Source organism: Anguilla anguilla, chromosome 7, assembly GCF_013347855.1.
Source record: "Anguilla anguilla isolate fAngAng1 chromosome 7, fAngAng1.pri, whole genome shotgun sequence".
In the NCBI taxonomy this organism is placed as follows: Eukaryota; Metazoa; Chordata; class Actinopteri; order Anguilliformes; family Anguillidae; genus Anguilla; species Anguilla anguilla.
Genome location: NC_049207.1, coordinates 2488518 through 2508125, shown reverse-complemented (window position 1 = coordinate 2508125; position 19608 = coordinate 2488518). Strand labels below are relative to the sequence as shown.

Here is a 19608-nt window from a genome sequence, read left to right as displayed (position 1 = left end):
CCCCATACTAGCAATATTCTTTCAGTTCTGAAATGGCAAAATCATATTTATGAGGAGACTTTTGCCTGGATCCAAGCAACAGTTTGACTTGACGTTCACCACCACCATTGGAAGATTCAGCAATCACACAAATTAACTGACCAAATTGTGTTTGGCTGTGTTTAATTAAAAAGAATGATTCTGTACACAGAATTTGTGCCCTTGAAATAGTTTTTTTTTTTTTTTTTTAATTAAAAAAAACTACGAATGTTCTGAAATGTATCATTGCCATAGCAGGGAAGACAGTTCTGTTGAATTCCAGCTTCAGCTGAGTAACAGCACAGACGCGGCCGGTCAGATAAAAGGAAACTAAAAATATCCAGATTCTTTCCAATTAGAAAGTGTTTATCTTCGCGTTCCAGAAAGTCGATGGGACCGTGGCGCTGAATCATTCATTTCGGCTCGCTGTCTGGATTTCCATTTAAAGTGCGGGGGCTTAGAACCGCGTCTCCTGTGCTATTATTGACCTGATGGTACTTCGCTAGGTACCGTATGGATTTTGTGTAACACAGAAATCTGCCCTGAATTCTACGTGGGTTCGGAGGAATATGTTCCGCTTGTTGCGGTTCAGTTCACCTTGTTGCCCGTCAGTCGTGGACGCCTCGCCTACGCGCAATTGATTCCTTATCGACGCTGACATCGCGGACGAAGCTAGAGCTTAGCCACCGCCGCGATAAGGCTTCAGTGCACATCGGGTCTTGCGGATTAATTTTTATCTCAAACTGCAGTTGATAGGACTTCCATCACTCTGACACAACAGTCACCCCCCTGCTTAACCTTTCCCGTTTGATCATCACAATATTATCATTTTCAAAAGATTAAATGCTTAAATTCCACCAACCAACAATGAAGCATTCTCATAGTCGGTAAAATCCCTTTGCCGTGTTTTTAAACCTTCTTGGCAGTATATCCAGTAGCCTTGTGTATGGACGTTGTATAAAAAGTAATGTGATTGAACTGATTAACCTAGGTACACAGGAGTCATTATGCAGTTCCTGAAGGACACAGCATCACCTGATATTCACTATTTAAAATAATAACTGGCAAACATTTATTATTGATGATGTTCACTAGTTCATATAATAACTTGGACAGATAGTCAGTTAGTAGGTCAAGCCTTGATCTTTGAAGCTTTCACCACTTAAATGGCTCTATGGATTAAATGAGTTACATGCCCCAGTCTCATCAAACATTTTCTTCTGGATGAAAAGGCTGTTTTGAACTGCACTTATTTCAGTTGACAGTTGAGAGGGTAAGCTGTCTGGATAAAAAAAATTACACATTTTTAGATTAAAATATCTCTATTTCTGCTACATGTTATACTGCATGGTATGTTAATGTTACATTTTTTTTCTCATCAGATTTCTGTCTTCCTTTAACTCATAAGGCTTGGTTCCCCTTCAATAGCACGAAGTATGTTTTAGTTATTTCAAGCATTTGCATTTAGGCCATTCGTTCAGTTAAAATATAACTGGTGGAACTGCGGTTCACATAATGAGTATTTTAGTGTATTCTTTATTCCACGCTGAGCAGTCAAACTGTCAGCTGAGTTAGACGGTCTACATTTCAACAGACGGACAGGTCTGCTACGGCCTTCTGCTTTAAAGTCTTCACCTTACCCGCTGAGCTTCTGTCCTGCGACGGAGAGAAGCAGGAGTATTAGCACTGCTATCTGGGCTTCGGGGGTGATGTCGCATTCTGGAGCGGACGGCTACATTTCATAAACAGCACGCTCTTTTGCCTCTAGTAAAATGTAACAAACATTGCAGTACATGGTACTGTAAAAACCCGCATTGATTTTATTCATGTTTTTTATTATTATTTGAAACGGCTAATTTACCATCCTGCAGTTCTGCTTGTTAACCGCTTCTTGCTCAATTTTATTTATTTATTTTTTACTGCACAAGTGCTTTCTGGAGGACAGCACAAGTTTTAATGGCTTTGGGAGAGCACTGTAAATGTGGTCTCTGGTGGCTTCCTCGTGATCACTTGTGATCACTTGCGATCTCTTGTGATCTGTTGTGATCTCATACCACTGCAGAGGACTCCTTTCCAGTACTTTAGTCACTCCCATCATTTTATGGCATACACTGAAAAGTGAAAATCTGTGTGTGAAATTTGGGTTTAAAAGACCGGAAATCCAGGTGTTTGCTGAAGAAGAACTTCCCATGACTTCCCAAAGTACGGAGGGATAGAGTATGGCTTGGCTTCAGCTCAGAATGGTAATGCCCCTACAGTAAAACCAGGAGGAGGCAAGCTGAATTATTGACCTTTATGACTATGCTAAACACACCTACTGTTGCTACTGTTCCTGCAGAAAGGGGCATGGGGGTCAGCATGGTTCCTGTGTATACTGCTTGTTCTGCTTGCTTGATTATGTATGCGGACATGTTCCTACAACAGCGTTGTCAATATCATACAGCTTTAGCCCAGCCTATTGCTTAGAGTAGCCGTCTAACCCACTCATATCAGTAATGACCCCATTCAGTCACTGAATGGATTAACAATTTTACATCGGTTAAAAAACATGCACGGACGTAATAAGCTGCTAATGCCTTAATGCAGGGTCATTGAAAGATTGCCCCGAAACATGTCAGTTTAGCTCACAGCTGCAGTCACAGTCACATTGCATTATATAAAATGTTGTCATTCTGTGCTACCTATATTTTATCTTTTATATTTTATTTTATTGTATTATGCTTGGAAATCACTTCGAGCTGCATTTAACTGTATGAAGGTTGCTATACACCTGTTTTAAAGCTATTGTTATTTTATTTATTTATTTATTTTTTATTCTTTCAACCAAACACTGCTCATCTCAGGGTTGTAGCCAGCTAATGTTAGTGTGCTACTCATGCTGAAAGTGAGAATCATTCTCCTCCCGATCTTCACTGGGCCTCTTGGTTTAATCCGCTCTCTTGTTATCATAGATAGTGAAAGTGCTCTCTTTCTGAGCCGCTGGCAGTGCTGCTGGACCGTGATGTGATTCGCCGCATCAAACCTCTCTTTTCCCTCCCACCGCTGCTGCTGCTCTCTGCACGCGCCCAGTCAGAGGCACTGAACTGACTGCAGAGCTATCAATCAAAGTCATGCTGCGCTGCATCCAAGCAACCGTTTTTTTTTTTACGGTTGCCACACTACTAGGAATATCCGGGTGAAGGTGCTGCCATGCTAAGTCCCATACAATCAAGCAGAAAAACCATCGCATTAAACCCTGGACAGTCACTTTGCATTTTCTCCTCGAGCACGCGCAGTTTCGGTTTGCTTCTTCTAACGCGGAGCACGAGAGCACTGTCACTTCGCTTCATTGCTTCTTCATTTCAAGCCGCTCTGATGCAGCGTAATTGCTTGGCACGTTTGCGGCTCGTAACATCTCGTGGCGTGCAGAGCGGAGAGGTCTCTTCCTCTCTTCGAGTAGAGCTGACGTCGCTTTTACACAGAGAAAGAGAGCGAGAGCGAAAGGCTCGCTGTGACAATGAATGCCTGAACACAAATAAATAAATAAATAAATAAATACTTATGGTGTATTATCACCAGAGCACGTTAAGGCTGAAACAAATTTCTGCCGTTTGCTTTGTTCCATTGACACAGAAATCGCTTGCGTCAGAGTGCACAGGGAGAGCGGAAGCTGCGTGCTGAGCCTTACAATGTCGCCTACTCACGGTCGCTCGAGTCTCATTATATTCTTAATAATTCCCCCCCCCCGCCATTCATATTAAAATGAATCACAAAAAACTACCTTAAAAGTGATATTTGATAAAAAAGCCTCAAAACAGAAAATTCAGCTGATCAGCCCTAGCGTTAACATCCAGCACCGAGTTGAATTCAGGCTGTTCTGGAGGCAAAAGGGGGTCCTAACCAATAGGTATTCCTAATAAAGGCCACTCCGATTATACAGTATCTATTAGCACTCTGTCCATCCATCCATCCATTACCTAATCACACTTACTGTATCCTGGGTTGCAGAGTTTATCCCAGCCTGCATTGGGGGAGAGACAGGAATGCACCCTGGACAGGTCGCCAACGTATCACAGATAGCACTGTGTGCAATGTGTATTTACATGACTACATTTGAGTTCAAGTTGATTTATAGCGTAACATCTCCCCTACACACTTTGTGTTTATCTGCATAAACACAAACTTACAATAAATGCGTGAACCTGCCACATGAAGAGCAGAATATTCAGGACATGCCTTCTTTCGGCAAAGCCAAATGTAAGGTGAGCCAGTCTCACAAAGAACAAACAAATAAAGCTTACCACATTTTTGAACGGCCCCCTTTTTAATTACCCTACGGTTGTCAATGAATATGGATGTCAGCGTTTGTCTGCGATTGGGAAATGTAGTTCTACTTTATATCTGCCCTAAATAGATGAATATGCCCAGGTAAAACATATTTAGGTTGGCAATATTGTGCTTGACACAGCATGGTGAGGCCAGTTTACAGGTACATATAAATGTTACATTACATGACATTTACATTTACATGGAAACATATTTTTAAATGTGAAAAATATGTTTCCATGGTGATGTTATAGCAAGTGCCTCAAGTTTGATTCCTGAAATCCCTGCAGTGGCTGACTGAACGGAACCAATACCCATAATAACCAGATAAGCAGGTAATAAAATAACCCTTAAATGAATGTCCGAAGTTAGTTTGGGCGAAGTGAAAGTGTGGAGAGGCCAGACGACAGATTAAGGGAAACGGATAGACTCCGTCGTATATATTTTATAGGTAAAGCTGTGAGGGCGGGAATTGATTTAGAATAAAATGGTGGACGGAAATTATTACCATATGATTAAAATACCTCCTTGGCAAGAGAGCGCATCGCTGTATTTCACGAAATGCTGGGGCTTTAATCTTGCACCTGCCCTTAATCACAACTACATTAGGGAGTCGCTGACATGGCAGCTTGCAAGAAAGTAAACACTTTGCAGTGCAAGTTTTTTTTTTTTTTTTTAGATTAATGATCATCGTGGATAATAATTAACAGGCTGCCGTTTTGGTTCTGGAGTAATTTCCGAATTTTACTGCCTGCTGTTGCCTGGGCCTTTGTAGTGGGCATTTAGTCACATACTGTAGAATTCTTATGCATGCGAACGATACCCTGTACCTGATCCTATTCAAACCCCACCATCTACAGGTACTGGCATGCTTTTTCTCTGGTCTGCACAGGACAATGTAAGGCAGGAAAATGCAGTTCTACTCTTGACAGAGACTTTCGAAGTACAGAGTACAAGGTCTCTTTGTCTAAGATGGACTGGTTTTAGATTCAGGTGGAAAGTATTAGACTGTGACATGATTGTTCGGCTCTATATGAATAATGAAGGTCAGTCCATGCAGTCACAGGCCGCAGTGTCTGCTCTGTAACTATTTATGCTGTCTTTGTAAAGTGGTGTGATGCATTTCCTGCACTGCCTTTTTCAAGATGGTGGTCATTTCCACAAGGACCAAGTTGATTTGCCATTTATTCCCATGCTTTGAAAAGTTTATGTACAGGTTGGAGTTTGTTTTTGTTTTTTGGCTAGTGAGCCGCTGTCCTGCTACATTAAGATGGATGGTAATTCATGTAATAATGTATAATAATGACGATGATTTTTTTTATTCTTCAAAATATAAATTAGGCGCCCATGAGGGTCCCACGTGTCCAACCCCTTCTCTAATTTGGAATTATCTGCAACCACAGCCACCTACCTGCATGCACCCCACTGCTGATTCAGGAGAGTGTGGACATCCGTGGTTCCCCTCCAAAGCATGCTGAAAAATAAAAAAATCAATCTGAGGGATTTTCATCGCTGCCATTTTTGACCCAGAGGGGACAATAGGACGGTTAAGAAAATGAATTATTAAATATTCTTATTTTCCATTCCTGTTCTGCATCCGTAGGCTCCTGTTCAGGAGTCAACAACAATAAAGTCAGATGTTCATCCACAATGTTTAATAATGCTCTGTTCAAGGAAGCTTTTAGTTATTGCTTGCCCTGCTAAGTAGACGGGACGTTTCATTGGGTGCCTTAAAGCATTTGGACGGCAACATCTGAGTGCTTAAAATTGCCCATCCTGGAGTGACTCTGCTGCTCCTGTGCACGACGGCCCCATTCCTCACGCTGCATAATTCAGCAGGTCCTCTTATCCAGTCACTTACGAAGTGGAGGACACGTGTAGCCTACGCCTGCAATGCTGATTAAACATACTGCAGCAAGAGTAATGGAGGACAAGGTAAAAGAAGGAGATAAACTGCGTCCTGTCTCCTGATACTTTATCCGAAGAACAAACAAAACCCGTCTGGTCATAAACTCCCGTGGCTCACGAGGAACTGGAAACCACGGTTTCTAACCCTCGTGTGCTTAGGGTGGAAACACACTCGAGTAATCACGCGCTCCGTGCAGGTTTAGGGGTCGCGTCCCGTTGTTCTCATACTCGCCTGCTTACTTTCTGTCTGACTGGAGGTTTAAAAGGTATGTCCACTAGGGGAAAGATCATGGCTTTGTCTTAGAATGATCCCGCCATCCTTCCTGGCTTCCTAGCGTCAGTCACGTCACTGGGCATAAAATGTACACTGCCCCTGTGGATAACCCTGGTACTGCACCTTGCGGACGCGCAGCGTGAATTTTTGAGGACGTGGCCGAAGGAGGCTCTGAATGACGGCAGGATACGCGCGACAGCCATTTTGCACACGCGCGTTCGCGCACTTTAAACCGAGCGCGTTTCCAGCCTTACACGTTGTAAATCTGCGTTCCTCATAATGCGAGGCAGTAAAATGCCAGCTGCATAATCAGGATCAGGAGGATTTTATTTCCCGTTGACGAGCGGTTTGTCTGGAGTAAACAGAGCCATAACGGCTCGTCGCGTAGGGACGTCTGCGGTCCCCTGGCGCCGGATCTTCCGCGCGGAGCGGCGAGGGATTGCGGCGAGCTCGCTCACTTGTTATTCCTCTCGCTCGTTTCCTCCAGTTCTCGCGCCTTCCTCCTCCGTTCCAATCCGCGGCAGTTTTTTTAAATTTTTTATGGGAGATAAAACGTGATTTGTGTTCGCAGCCGGCTGATCTGCTCGCACGAGCGGAGCGGCAGAGCGGAGCGTCTGCTCGCTTGTTCTCAGACCCGATTTCAGACACCGCGCCACTTTCAGCCCTCACCCAAAAAAGCGCCTCGCTCGCCAGCGGGGTCACCTTTACCTGTGCGACGAACGTGGATCCCCGCTCGCTCAGTCCAGAAAACATCCCTCCAAGAACATCGCTTTTTGGGCTGTTTTTGGTGGCTGTCTCTTTCAAAATGTTGATGCGAAATACTGCGAAGAGTTAATAAAGGTGCATTTCTGGTCGTCCATACTTGGAGCAGTTTGGAATTGCTGAAATGTACTCGTTAAATTGTATTGATGGCATAGTGTGCATAGAAGATGGGAGTGCATCTGAGTAAATATCGTTCAGCTGCAACGCCTTTGTTTAAAAGCACCCAGCGGAAATAAATGCTTTATTATGCTGTTCAGGAAACAAGACCATTGAAGTGTGTGTGTGCGCGTGTATGTGTGTACTGTACAGATCTTTACAGATACACTTGCACATAAATGTGCTGCAGGTATCAGCATCATTTACTGCTGATTCACTCGGACACATCGCTACACTTTCAAAAAAGATTTGTTAATGTCCAACACAATTTATGTGTTACTCCTTTTGTGTTACTTTCAACACGTTTTGTGTCATAAGGGAAACTTTTTGCAAAGGGAGTCTTTTTAACACGGACTATGTGGAAGGTAGCCTAAAGTGTGTTTGCCTAGCTAGACATGGAGGTGTGTCATAGACACGTTACGTGCTGTTTTTAACACATCTGTTTTGAGAGTGTATTTTCTCATGCTGAATATGAATAAGATCCTGGATATCATGTAGTTTACTGCATCCTACTTGAGTACAGTGATGAAATTCATCGCCGCTGGTTGAAATATGTTTACAGCCGTTGAAGGCTTTTCAAAACAAGCAACTCTGTTAACCTTGGTGGCTGGTTTGCAATCGAACCCAGAGTCCCCCTTGTTAATAAATGTTTTAAGTCCAGGATTTGAATGAAAAGTGGGAAATTGTACCAGCGGAGATATAAGATTATCATATTGCCCACCCCAGCCAGAATTTCTAATCCGCACTGCCCCCCCCCCCCCCCCTCACAGAACAACCCGACTGCCTGCAGAACTCTCATAAAAGGGGAGGAGCATGCGCGTGATTGACGCCTGGGGGAAGATTTAGGGGTGCTGGGGGTCTGACGCTGCACGACAGACTGAATGATGCATGGGGGGCTGTGAGCTCCAGCAGTGAATCAAACCGCTCTTTTACAGCCTGCCCCCCCCCCCACACCCAACCGCCCCCCCCCCCCCCCTTTCCACCAGGCACCCATCCAGGGTGAAGGTGCCCATTCCAATGAGGGGGAAACTGCTCTGAGGAAATAAATTCATTTGGGAAAAGGTTCTACATTCTTTGTGCGAATTAGTATTCCAGAGTTACACGTGGAATTGCTGTAATGTGTTATATTATACTATTGTTAGTGAGCAGTATCTAGATAGAGGGAAATACGCTCCAATATATTTCACAGAAACTAAAGCTGCCCACGTTTTCATACATTCATTAAAACAAATGGGTGGTACATACAGTCATGTTTTGGCTATTTTAATGAAACCGTGTTCATAATGAGAATAATTGCGGGTCATTTGGTGGTTGGAGAGTTTGTCTGTGGCTTGGCCCTTTCTCAGGGTCCTGCCAGCTCACTGCCGGACTTAATGTCCATATCTGCAGTTTTTATTCCTGCAAGGCATTTCTGCAGCCATTGAATGGTGCATTTCATTTATATGATCAGGATGGTACTATTTTTAATGAGCCAGTAGAATAACACCTTACAGAATTTAGGCACAAGTCACTCCAGGAAGATAGCCAACAAGCTCTGGCAATTTTGAAAATGTTATCATTTAGTCTGATATGATTAGCTGCTGCAGTGATATGGAAACAAATCATTCTCATCTAGTGGATTATCTTATCAAATTGTATTGTGACATACAAATAATGTGTGAGTTTTATAATAATAAAATCCATCCATCCTTTATCTATACCCGCTTATTCCTGGTCAGGGTCACGGGGGGTGCTGGAGCCTATCCCAGAGTGCATTGGGCGAGAGAGAGGAATGCACTCTGGACAGGCCACCAATCTATCGTAGGGCACACACACCATTCACTCACACACTCATACCTAGGGGCAATTTAGAGTCTCCGATTAGCCTACCTGCATGTCTTTGGACTGTGGGAAGAAATCGGAGCACCCGGAGGGAACCCACATGGACACGAGGAGAACATGCAAGCTCCCTGATGGATTTTAACCCAAGACCTTCTTTCTGTGTGGTGCTACCCTCTGCACCACCATGCATAATAATAATAATAGTAATACTAATTATAATGTAATGGCTCCCCCAGGCTTCATTCTGATTGGTCCATATACTGATGCCTTGGCTTCCGCCTCACAAACTCAACAAAGAGTCACTCCCACCAGACGCCTTCAGTTAGCGAACAGTCGGCAGGTAAGACAGTGGGGTATAGGCAGAGAGTACATGCAGACTGGAGGTACATACAGGCTGCTGACAACATGTACCTCCAGAATACTCTTCAGTTCCGTTCCCTGTCTTAGTGTCAAACTCGTAATTATATTTGGAGGACTGTGCTGAATTAACGATTGATGCATTATTGCATCGTCTCCCCGATGTCATCATCAGACGCGTGCGTTTGGAGTCCTGTAATTGGCTGCTGTAAACGCAGCGACCTTGCTGTGTGCCTGCAGCACGCTCTTAACAGTACTCAGTATGCAAGCGCTCCACGTCCTCTTCCCTTTTCCCTTAAGGCCTCGTACATCATCTCCTTTTTAATAATGCACCGGCCCCACCCCGAGGGCTGCTTGACCCAAATGAAAGGGAGCGGAGATTTGGTCGATCCGCGGGCCACCTGGGCGAGCTCCGACAGGGCCCCCGTCCTCCGCAGCTCATTAAAAACCACTGCACCTGTCCTGCAAGCGCTGGGGCCGTTTCCCCCACGGGCAAGCCTCTGAGAGACGTGTCCTTGTGGGGGGGGGGGGGGAAGTGTAAAACAAAACTGAACATGCACATTTTTAATGCAGGCTCCCGCGATGTGACAAACGATGGGTTGAGGGCTTGCAGAACCAAGGAGACACTTTTGTCACGTCTTCCATCTTCCTGGTGTTCTTCGCTGATTTAAGAGTAGTCATGGATCATTCTTTCCTAATTTCCTGGTGTCAGCCAGAAGGCTCGAGCCATGCTCTCATTTCCTACCCACAATGCACCAGTGTGAACAGCACGCACCTTCATCTGCAGTGACTATGATGCCCATTGCAGTTTTTCATTTGTATTCCACCATCGAGGAACGAGGATGTGTCCCGAGGGGACGGGATGAGTCCTGAGGGGATGGGATTAGTCCTGAGGGGATGGGATTAGTCCTGAGGGGACGGGATGAGTCCTGAGGGTATGGGATTAGTCCCGAGGGGATGGGATTAGTCCTGAGAGGACGGGATGAGTCCTGTACTGGCGTCTCACTCCCCACTCCCCTCAGCTGTTACAGCGCGTGCTCTTCTGTTCCGCTCCTAGTGCTCAGTGTGGCGTGCAGACAGAGCACCGGCCCGTCGCCCACGTGAGCTTAAAACGCTCGTAACCCCAACGGGGGCCTGTCAGGCCCCTGCACCGTAAATCAGTGAGCACTCCCCCCCCCCCCAGTGTCCCAGGGCTTCTCCCTGAATCATGGAGCTGGAGTTCTCCACACACACACACTTTCTGAAAGGGGACTGAAACACACCAGAGAGTGATGTGGGGGAAAAAAAGCCCAGAGCGTGCTCGCTCTCTCTCTCTCCCCTTCTCTCCCTCTCTCTCCCTCTCTCTCTCTTTCTCCTCCCTTCTCTCCCTCTCTCTCCCCCCCTCTCTCTCTCTCTCTCTCTCTCTTCCACACACACACACACTTTCTTCCCCTCCTCTCCCAGCGCTAATGCATGAATGTTCTCGATGTCGCATTCAGCCAGTGCCGTGTCCTGGGGGGTCCATGCAACCCCCCCCCCACCTCCATTAGCCTGCTTTTATGCCACCTCCCTGAGTGCAGCTGCTCAGATGGAGGACGGGCTCTTTAGGGGTGATCCTGCATGAGCACCCCCCCCCCCCCCCCCCCAGGTCCCCCTCCCTCTGATGGAAGTTACTTCTCATAAACATTCAAACCATTCTTCACAGAGGCCTGATTGAAAGGCTCCTCAGCACATTTAGGTAAAATTTAGCAGTTAAAAAATGTAGGTTACATACACTATTTTGGACATTTCCACAGCTCTAGAGAAAGTGGAAAATGGAAGAAAAAAAAAAAGGAATTGAAATTGTGTTAGCATGAATAAGAATGCTAGGGCACATCTTACAGTAAGCATTCATTCCACTATGGTTTTATCCATGTGCGTTTTCTATAGCCATAGCATACAGGTATACTGAAGAAGTCACTGTCTGAACCTGGATGCTCCAGCATGCAGGGTACCGTACATTATCTTGATTTTAGAATCCTTAGAAAAACCGAATATGACTGACCTTGACTGAATGTTTTAAAAAGCTGTCAGCCGAGATCTCCGAACAGCCTGTGAAGCATATTCACCGGGCACGTTATTTTCTCACTCGCGCCTGCCATAATAATGCTGACTCACTGCCCTCTCCAGACGGCTCTGAGTCCCGATTTCTGCTGGGACCCAGCCGGATGCAGCAGCGCCCCGAGACTCGGGACAGGGGAACGATGTCGCAGAGCGCTGCTCCAGAAAGGAGCCTGCGTTACCCAGCCAGCCTCCGCCGGCATTTCGCCGATAGTCTCGTCCCCCTCGTCCCCCCCCCCCATCCACCCCCCTCAGCCTCAGCTCGACCGCTGGAACAGCCTAGTGAGACGGGCCGGATCTGTCGTGTGAGGTCCTCACAGCGCTGGTGTGTGACCTTCCTGGAATGTTCCGGCAACGCGTCAGCTGTCCGGGGCCTCAGTTCCTCTTGAGCTGCCGCTGCGCTTGACGGTGTTTTAACTGCATCCTGGGGCGGGCTCGTTAACAGACCCGCCAGGCTTACCCACCCTGCTGCTCGGCCATTTTACTTTCTTTGCCTTCACAGGAAGCACCGATCCTTGGCTTCCTCCACCTTTGGATTTTACGTTGTGCTCCTACTTTCGACATCAAACGACTGCCATTGATTAAATGATTAGGGTAGTTTCTGATGTACATGTGGTTCTGGTGTGCTGTGTCAGGGTGTACCTGCATGCTGAGCCCAGGCTTCTTCCTTTGATTTAACTCCTTGGTTCAAAAACTAACGGTTTCATTAAGGTTGGTTTGCACTTGGCATTAAAAAGCTTGTGCAAAGATGACAAGCCCTTTTAAATACTGAGAAGACAACAGTGCTCCCCAAAAAGGATATTCTTGTCTTTCAAATCTAAAATTATCTTCATCTTTTGATCTAAAATCCAAATATATTGCAAAAATAACCAGTTTCACTGTTCCATAACTACACTTTTGGGCACCACTGTAGCACACGATTGATCTTGAAGCCGGACAGAGCCAGTGTCATATGGAGAAATATGTGGATATATGTGTTCTACGCATAGTTGTGAACTATTCTTAAGCCCTGTGGATGGTAGTGTGTCGCCGTATGAAATGGGATCTACTCTTTAACCCTGCAGGGATTCAGAAAGCCTCAGATCATTTTTCACAGACAAGGTGCAATGTCAGACTCTAGTGGTAACCTGTGGGGGTAGCAAATTATGACTTGTCCAACTCAGTTTCGCTAATTTTGTGTCGAGGGACTGTAGTGGACCTGCAGCACAGTTATAAAAGAGATTGATTTAACCCACTTTTGGAATCTTTTTTCAAAAAAGAACACTGAGTCAGTGTTCTAGAACTCCATCGCTTTCAGTTTCCAGCAGTGATTGTGACATCAGCATTAGAATGTTCAGTTAAGACCACATTCTAATCACACATTTGTGATCTTACACCTTTCAAGGATTAAGAGGTATAAATTGTATAAAGTGGTCATTGTGGAGGTTGTGTTTCTTTATAGCCAGTCCATAGCCTCAGGAGGACCATAGCCTCTGGCAGTTTTTGTCAGGTCTGATGTACTTTTTCCAGGAGATATGGAGTCACCACATGTATTTTTCTGGCACCTCAAAAAAAAAAGCCTCCTCAGGCAAGTGTTGTCAAGATGACTATCTCTGTGAGAAATGTGCAGATCTCCGTCCTCAGCTCTGTGTTTGGAAGTGCTGAATGACTGCGGACTTCTGCATACTCATACCTGTCCACACGCTCTACAGACTGAGCTCAGTACACTGCCATGACCAGAGTGCCTGTCCACCTCAGTGAGTGGTGTGAGTGATGGCTCTTTTCCCTCCAGTTATAATGACCCTGAAGTCATTAGCTTAGCTTTCCTATTGGCACCAGGCCTGTGGAGGATGGGCTACCCCTCTATAGCCAGGCTCCTCACAAGATTTCTTCCCATTGGGGACTTTTTTCTTGCCAATGTTTGAATATTTTTCTTCCCTCTTGAGAATTTTTTTCTTTTTTTTTAACCTCACTTTTTCATTTCATTTTTGGGGGTTCAGATCTGATTTTTTTGTCCTGTTTTCCTTTTTTCTCTTTCCTCTGTAAAGCCTCTTTGTGACTGTCTTTGTAAAAACCAGAACAGCGCTTTGCAGATTAAAAGTGACCTGAATTTGTGGAGACGGAGGTGTGGAGCATCTCTCTCTCTCTCTCTCTGCCATAAGGAGGCTGTAACCCTGACTGCCCGTGGTCATTGGTGAAAACGCCTGATGATGTAATCGGGTGGTGTGCCTGGTCTTCCTATGGCTGACATTTGGTTCCCTTGCGTTCTCCAGATGAGGGGCCGTACTCAAAATCCGCCAGCCTCTCCAGGCCGTCAGACGGGGCACTGGCCGTCAGGAGACAGAGTATCCCAGGTAAGGACACCTGACCCCTGACCCCTGACCTCTGAACCCTGACCTTTGACCCCCTGACCCTTTCCCTGTGGTGCTCTGTCCACTCGTCAGTCGGGGCAACCCTTTACGTAACGGCGCTCTCGTGTCGAGGCTCGTCCGATTTCAGCATCTGGCGGCAGAAAGTAGTGAACATAAATCACGACACTGCAGTGTCGCAACAAAGAAAACATCGTTTAAAAATGGAATTCCTGGCTGCCTCTGTGACTCCGCCCTTAGCCCTGTGGCTTTGAAGATCCCCTTTGAGGGACTCAAAGGCTGCAGGCACACGTGTGAATGTATTTGTGTCTTGTTCCATTGCATTCTAAAGCCCATTTTGGGTGGCCCTATAGCAGATTAGTATGGTTTTCTCCTGAGTAATGATTTTTAAACCAGTGGTACCAGTTGAAAGTCCTTCCAACCTGGAAGGACCCCCTTTAGTGAAAGGTTCATCCCAGGAGGTGTCTTCTGGCCTCATTTCAGAATCATGAATAAAATGATGTACAAAGTCAACAAACCCCCCGTCCCCCCTCTGAAAATGTGTAGAGTAGTGTTCTTTCTCAATACGTTATTCATCAGTTGATACGGTCGTGCGGCATTTCAGATACATTTTGTAAAATGAGTTTTTCATACTGTGTCGATGAAATTTTGAAATACATTTTTTCCTTGTTAACCTCAGAGAAATGTGAATTTCATCAATGACATGAAGCACATCAAGCCTTTATAGTTTACCCCACAGTCTGAACTTTTACAGCATTTCAATTCAGTCTAAATGTGGTGTGCTTTGTCCTTTTGTCAATTTTTTAAAAGCTGGTGGTTTTTCGTCCTCCTGGGCATTTGTCCTTAATTTGAATGACCCAAACTCAACCACGAAACAATCAAATCAAAAACTATGAAGCTGCTTATTAATTCTGTTCCCTAGCCATTCAAGTGTTCTCGGGCCTAAGAATAATTAAGGCCTGGCAAGTGAAGCGTGGGACACCCCGTGAGTTCAGAAGAAACACAAAGACTTCTAGTGCTGTGAATATGCGATCATGACCCTCACATTCAAGCACTGTGAGGCCAGACCCTAAAGGCTGCAGTTAGTTTAATCACTCATCAAAGCTGAGTCATGCATAGCAATTTTACCAAAATAGGGTTTGCCAGATTTAGAAATAGTCAAAACCAGCCATTCACAGCTGGAAGTGTAATTGCAAATGTGGTCGGGCGGGGGGGGGGGGGGGGGGGGGCGAGGGGGGTGAGGGGGCGTGGGGGGTGGATATTATTTCGGTTCTGGATGTCAGATCGGGTGATGCTATTCTATCAGACCGGGGAGTCAACGACGTGCTACTTCGTTATAAATTACCGGTCAATTCCTTCCATCTGTTACTCAAACCGGACCTTACGTTGTCCTGTCAGGACCTGTAGAAATAATTTAAAACCAGATATTAGTGGTCGAAAACCAGACTTCTGGCAACCCAGTACCAAACAGACGTTCCAGTGCCATGTCTCTTGGGTTAGCGGGATGGTTTTAGGCGCTGGAATCGGTGTCGTTTGTGCTGCAGCTCGACGCGGTGCGTCCGTACGGCGCAACATGGCTTCTGTAGCTAATCTGATATCTGGGTGATTTCGAAATTAAAAAAAAAAAATCTTTTTACCTGCATGGAGAGAAGTGTGTGATTTTGACTGTTTGGCTTTATCTGATGCAGACCATCACCGGGGTGGATCCTGAGCTAATTCTCAAATTGTGAATCACCCTGGAGTTTCATTTTTTTTCCCCCTCTTCAGTGCCAAGAGCAGTGACTCTGGCTGAGTGCAGATAGCAGATGATTCCGGGCCAAATTCGGTTGATTTTCGGCACTTAAGGGACCTTTATGGCATCGGCAAGCGGCATTACGGACCAAGACGAGCCCAAATGCAACCAATCACATTTAAGGACTGGAGCGGTTTGGGACCGAAGGGCTGGCCTAACTGGACCCAGACACATTTATGGGTTCATTACAGAGTTTGGATTCTGGCCCAAATGCGGCCCAGGTGCGTATCTCACCTGAGACAGGGTCGCATCAAGGCTGCGCTCTGGCAGCCAGATTCGGATGGCCTCGTCGGCATCGTTCCATGGCGGTATCGGTGGGCCAGCTCTGGGCCAGCTCTGGGCTATCACTCAGTCGCTAGTGTGCAGCATCACAGTAAAACACATGCATGTGAATGAACCATTGGGAATAGCCCGTAATGTGTGAAGTGATCCAGCCTATCATCACACCCGCTATAAGATGGCGACACTTGCATTGCGTGCCGCGTCTTCGTAAGAGCGTGTACTGCGAGGCCTGTTTTCACAATTTCGGCACCAGTGACGGTCGGGTGTGGAAAGCCCTAACCATGAGTTCAGTGTGGTTAGAGGGCTTTGGCTTGGATATTTATGAAGAAGATTATCCCAAACTGTGCGAGAATTAAAGCAAGCTTGAAATGGTTGCTTCGGTTACTAAAATGTGCCACCATGGGTCACACTGGCAGACAGGAGCTGATTATCTTGTGGATGATTTCCCTTTTCTCTGTCAGGGTGTGTTTTATTTGTTCTGTATGCGGTCGATGCAGTTATAAGACGAACACAAAACAGGAGATGTGAGTTTGTAATTAGGCATAATTGCAGGTTGTGTCTGTTGAATCGCGCAGATTGCTGAAGCTGGAATGGAAGGAGCGTTGATTTTAAAAGCTGGCAGAGCGGCAGAACGCACGGCTGCCCGTTTCAAAGCCCATTGTTACGCGGAGGAAGGCTTTCTTTAATCACTGGGGCACTAATTGCCGCCAGCAGGAGAACAAAGCTGGAGGAAGATAGAAGATGAAGGGGATGGGGTGCAGGGGGTTCATCCAAGAATCAGATGTGTGAGAAAGGCATAATTAAACGATGCAGGAGAAGCCAGCCCATCATCATTTTGCATAAAGATCTCTGCAGCATAAGGCTCTGTTCCTTTCCAGGCATGATTACACTCATATGTGTTTGCATACCTGATGCTTTCCACACTCCCATCCCACAGAATGCCTTCCGCAGAGCGCACGTCCCGAATGCTGGGTGCCAGATCAGAGCAAACCCCCCTCCCCACCCCCACCACCCCACAGGCAAGCAGTGTAGGGTTGCCAGATTTTTGTGTTTGTCAAAATACTTCCCTTGAACATACGCAGCTGGGGGCGTAATACTGCATGAGATTGGGAGCTGTTGGACCAGAGGGGAGGGTGTGGGAGTGGGGGAGGGGGGGGGGTGCAGGGCGAGGGGTGCTGACATGTGGGACCTTTCTATCAGACCGGGAGAATTTTCTCTCAGACCGAGAAGTCATTGACACACAGTCATTGAAAATACATAGCAAGGGAAAGCATTCTGAAGATTCCCATCTGAATGAGTGGACCTCTTAGCTCATTTAGTCTTCAACAGGAGGCATATTTAAACCAGGTCCTGAAAATAAGCTGCTCTTGCTTCAGTTTCCAATGAACTGAAATACCCGGGGGTTTGCAGCCCCTCCACGTTTGATGTGCTCAAACGTACGGTTCCATGCATCATTCTCGCTGTTTTCGTAATGGCTGTTCGGTTGGATTTAAAGGGCACTCGGATATTTATGCCGTGGGGATTCCTTTGTTTGTCTCTTCGGTTCGACTCGCAGTCTCTGTGGTGTCTTGAATATGCAGGAAACTGTGAGGCCCTCCGCCATTTTGTGTCAAACCGCAGCACCACGAACGTCCGCGAGCCATTAGTTCAGTCTGTAGTCATGCATGGGTGAACCCGCTATGGGCCTCCGCTCTCTTCCTCAAGGCCCTGACTTGCCCGTGGCAATGGAAGTGCCATTCTGCTTTCAATTACAGCGCAGAAACGACTGGGAAATGATTGAAAGTTCAGTCAGGGCCTCCAAAATGGAAATGCGTTTGATGCACTGCTCCTATTTTCCAGTTGCCTAATGTTTAACGGGGACGCTGATGGTTACAGTGTCTCAAAATTAATAATGTGATGACTGTGTCAACACTGTAGACCAGGCTGAATCAAAGACTCCTAGACTGTTTTTTAAGTACAAATGTAATTTTGGTCAAACCCTCCAGATGAATGTAAATACATTAGTACAAAATGAATTAGTGTAAGGCTTATAGGACAGGGCTCACTGGACGGTGCTGGAATAGCAGTTTGTGGCTCATTGGGTAAATCAATGTTGGATAAATGTAGTAGATTCCAAGCGGGCACATTATAAGGCCACCCCCCCAAATTAAGTCATGTGACTGACAGATGATACAAATGACAGAAAGTACTCACGGTCAGTTAAATTCACTGCCAATTTTTCTAGGGTGTAAGAAATCCCGACCTACATTCATACTGTAGTAGACATGAAGCGCTTCGTTTAATTACGCTGTGCAGCATTTACAATGTTTCCGACTGTGTCTCTTACGTTGTCTTCTTTGCCTTTTACAAAGTGCTCATTCATAAAACCGGTTGTGTGATCCCAGCGTGGCAGGCCGTCATTCTGTGTTTACAGAACGTATTTCTTCCTGCTACAGAAGGTAGCAGGACTTACCCCCCCCAGAGACGATCGCTTGAGCGCCGCTTTTAGAGCTTCCTGTTCGGAACGAGCCGAGCTGCACAGGGGGCATGCTGGGATACGGATTTGATGGAACAGTAATAAAATGCTCGTGTATTACTTCCCTTTGACTAATATATACGGTGTGCATTTGAAACACTGGAGTAAATTGTAAGCCTTATGAATAATTGATCTCATTAGCTACAGCTGGGAGCTCCTGACATTGTTTTATCTTCATTTTGCTGCTGAGTCATGCTTCTTTCATTTATTTTAAGTTTTCAATAATGAAATATAGTGGCTTTGTGAACGTTTTTGATATGAACACACACACGCACGCACACATACACACACACACACACACACACACTCTCAGACAATAGGAATAGCTATTTCATGATTAAGCTTGATAAAGTTTTCATCTTTTTTTTCCTCCAATGGCAATTCGGTCGGTTCTTCATCATTGTCAGATAGCTGCTACTAGCGTCATTTTTCACTGTTACTCCAGTCTTCTCAGTGGCTACTGCACCTGAAAACACACCTTTTCTGGCCGCTTCCCAAAATTGCTCATCAACTGACTCCCAAAAAAAGCGTTAATTGAGTCTCCCTTTTCCCCAGCGTTCTGCATAATCCTTGAATAATTAAAGGTGCCATTTTTCAAATGGTCTTCACTAAAAGCACATTCATGATAGAGGTCCAGGTATAAATTTGAACACACGCTTTCATTTTCCATGTCTTGTGCATTCCTTACTAAAATAACCTGCTGTGTTATTTTGCTTCAGAATAATAAGTGTTATTTTGGTCCTGAGTTATTACACTATAGATTTATACAATAAATGTTATATTATAATTACCATGTTGCAATTAGATTAAATTATCATTTTGAAAGTAGTATCAAAGTAGTTCTATATTAATAAATTATTATAAATTAATAAACCAGTCAGCCTCATGCAGGTTTTAAATTATTCCTTTAATTTTGAGCGGGATGCTGTTCTCCTGCATTGCACCCAGCCCTTCCTCCCCCCTATGCCCCCCCCCCCTCACACACACACTC

At 45.5% G+C, this 19608-nt stretch overlaps 1 protein-coding gene across 9 annotated transcripts in view; it reads left to right on the top strand.

Annotated features, from left to right (window-relative positions):
- LOC118231930 (glutamate receptor-interacting protein 1-like) overlaps positions 1–19608 on the top strand; it is a 211741-nt gene that overhangs the window by 153909 nt on the left and 38224 nt on the right. For 6 of the 9 annotated variants that reach the window (XM_035426307.1, XM_035426315.1, XM_035426309.1 and 3 more), the window contains exon 2: positions 13933–14013. The exons of 2 other annotated variants lie outside the window; for them this stretch is intronic. In XM_035426307.1, the coding sequence (XP_035282198.1) occupies positions 13933–14013 (81 nt within the window). Of the gene's footprint in view, positions 1–10748; positions 10754–13932; positions 14014–19608 lie in introns of those variants that run through there. One more of the 9 variants, XM_035426312.1, reaches the window with a different exon arrangement.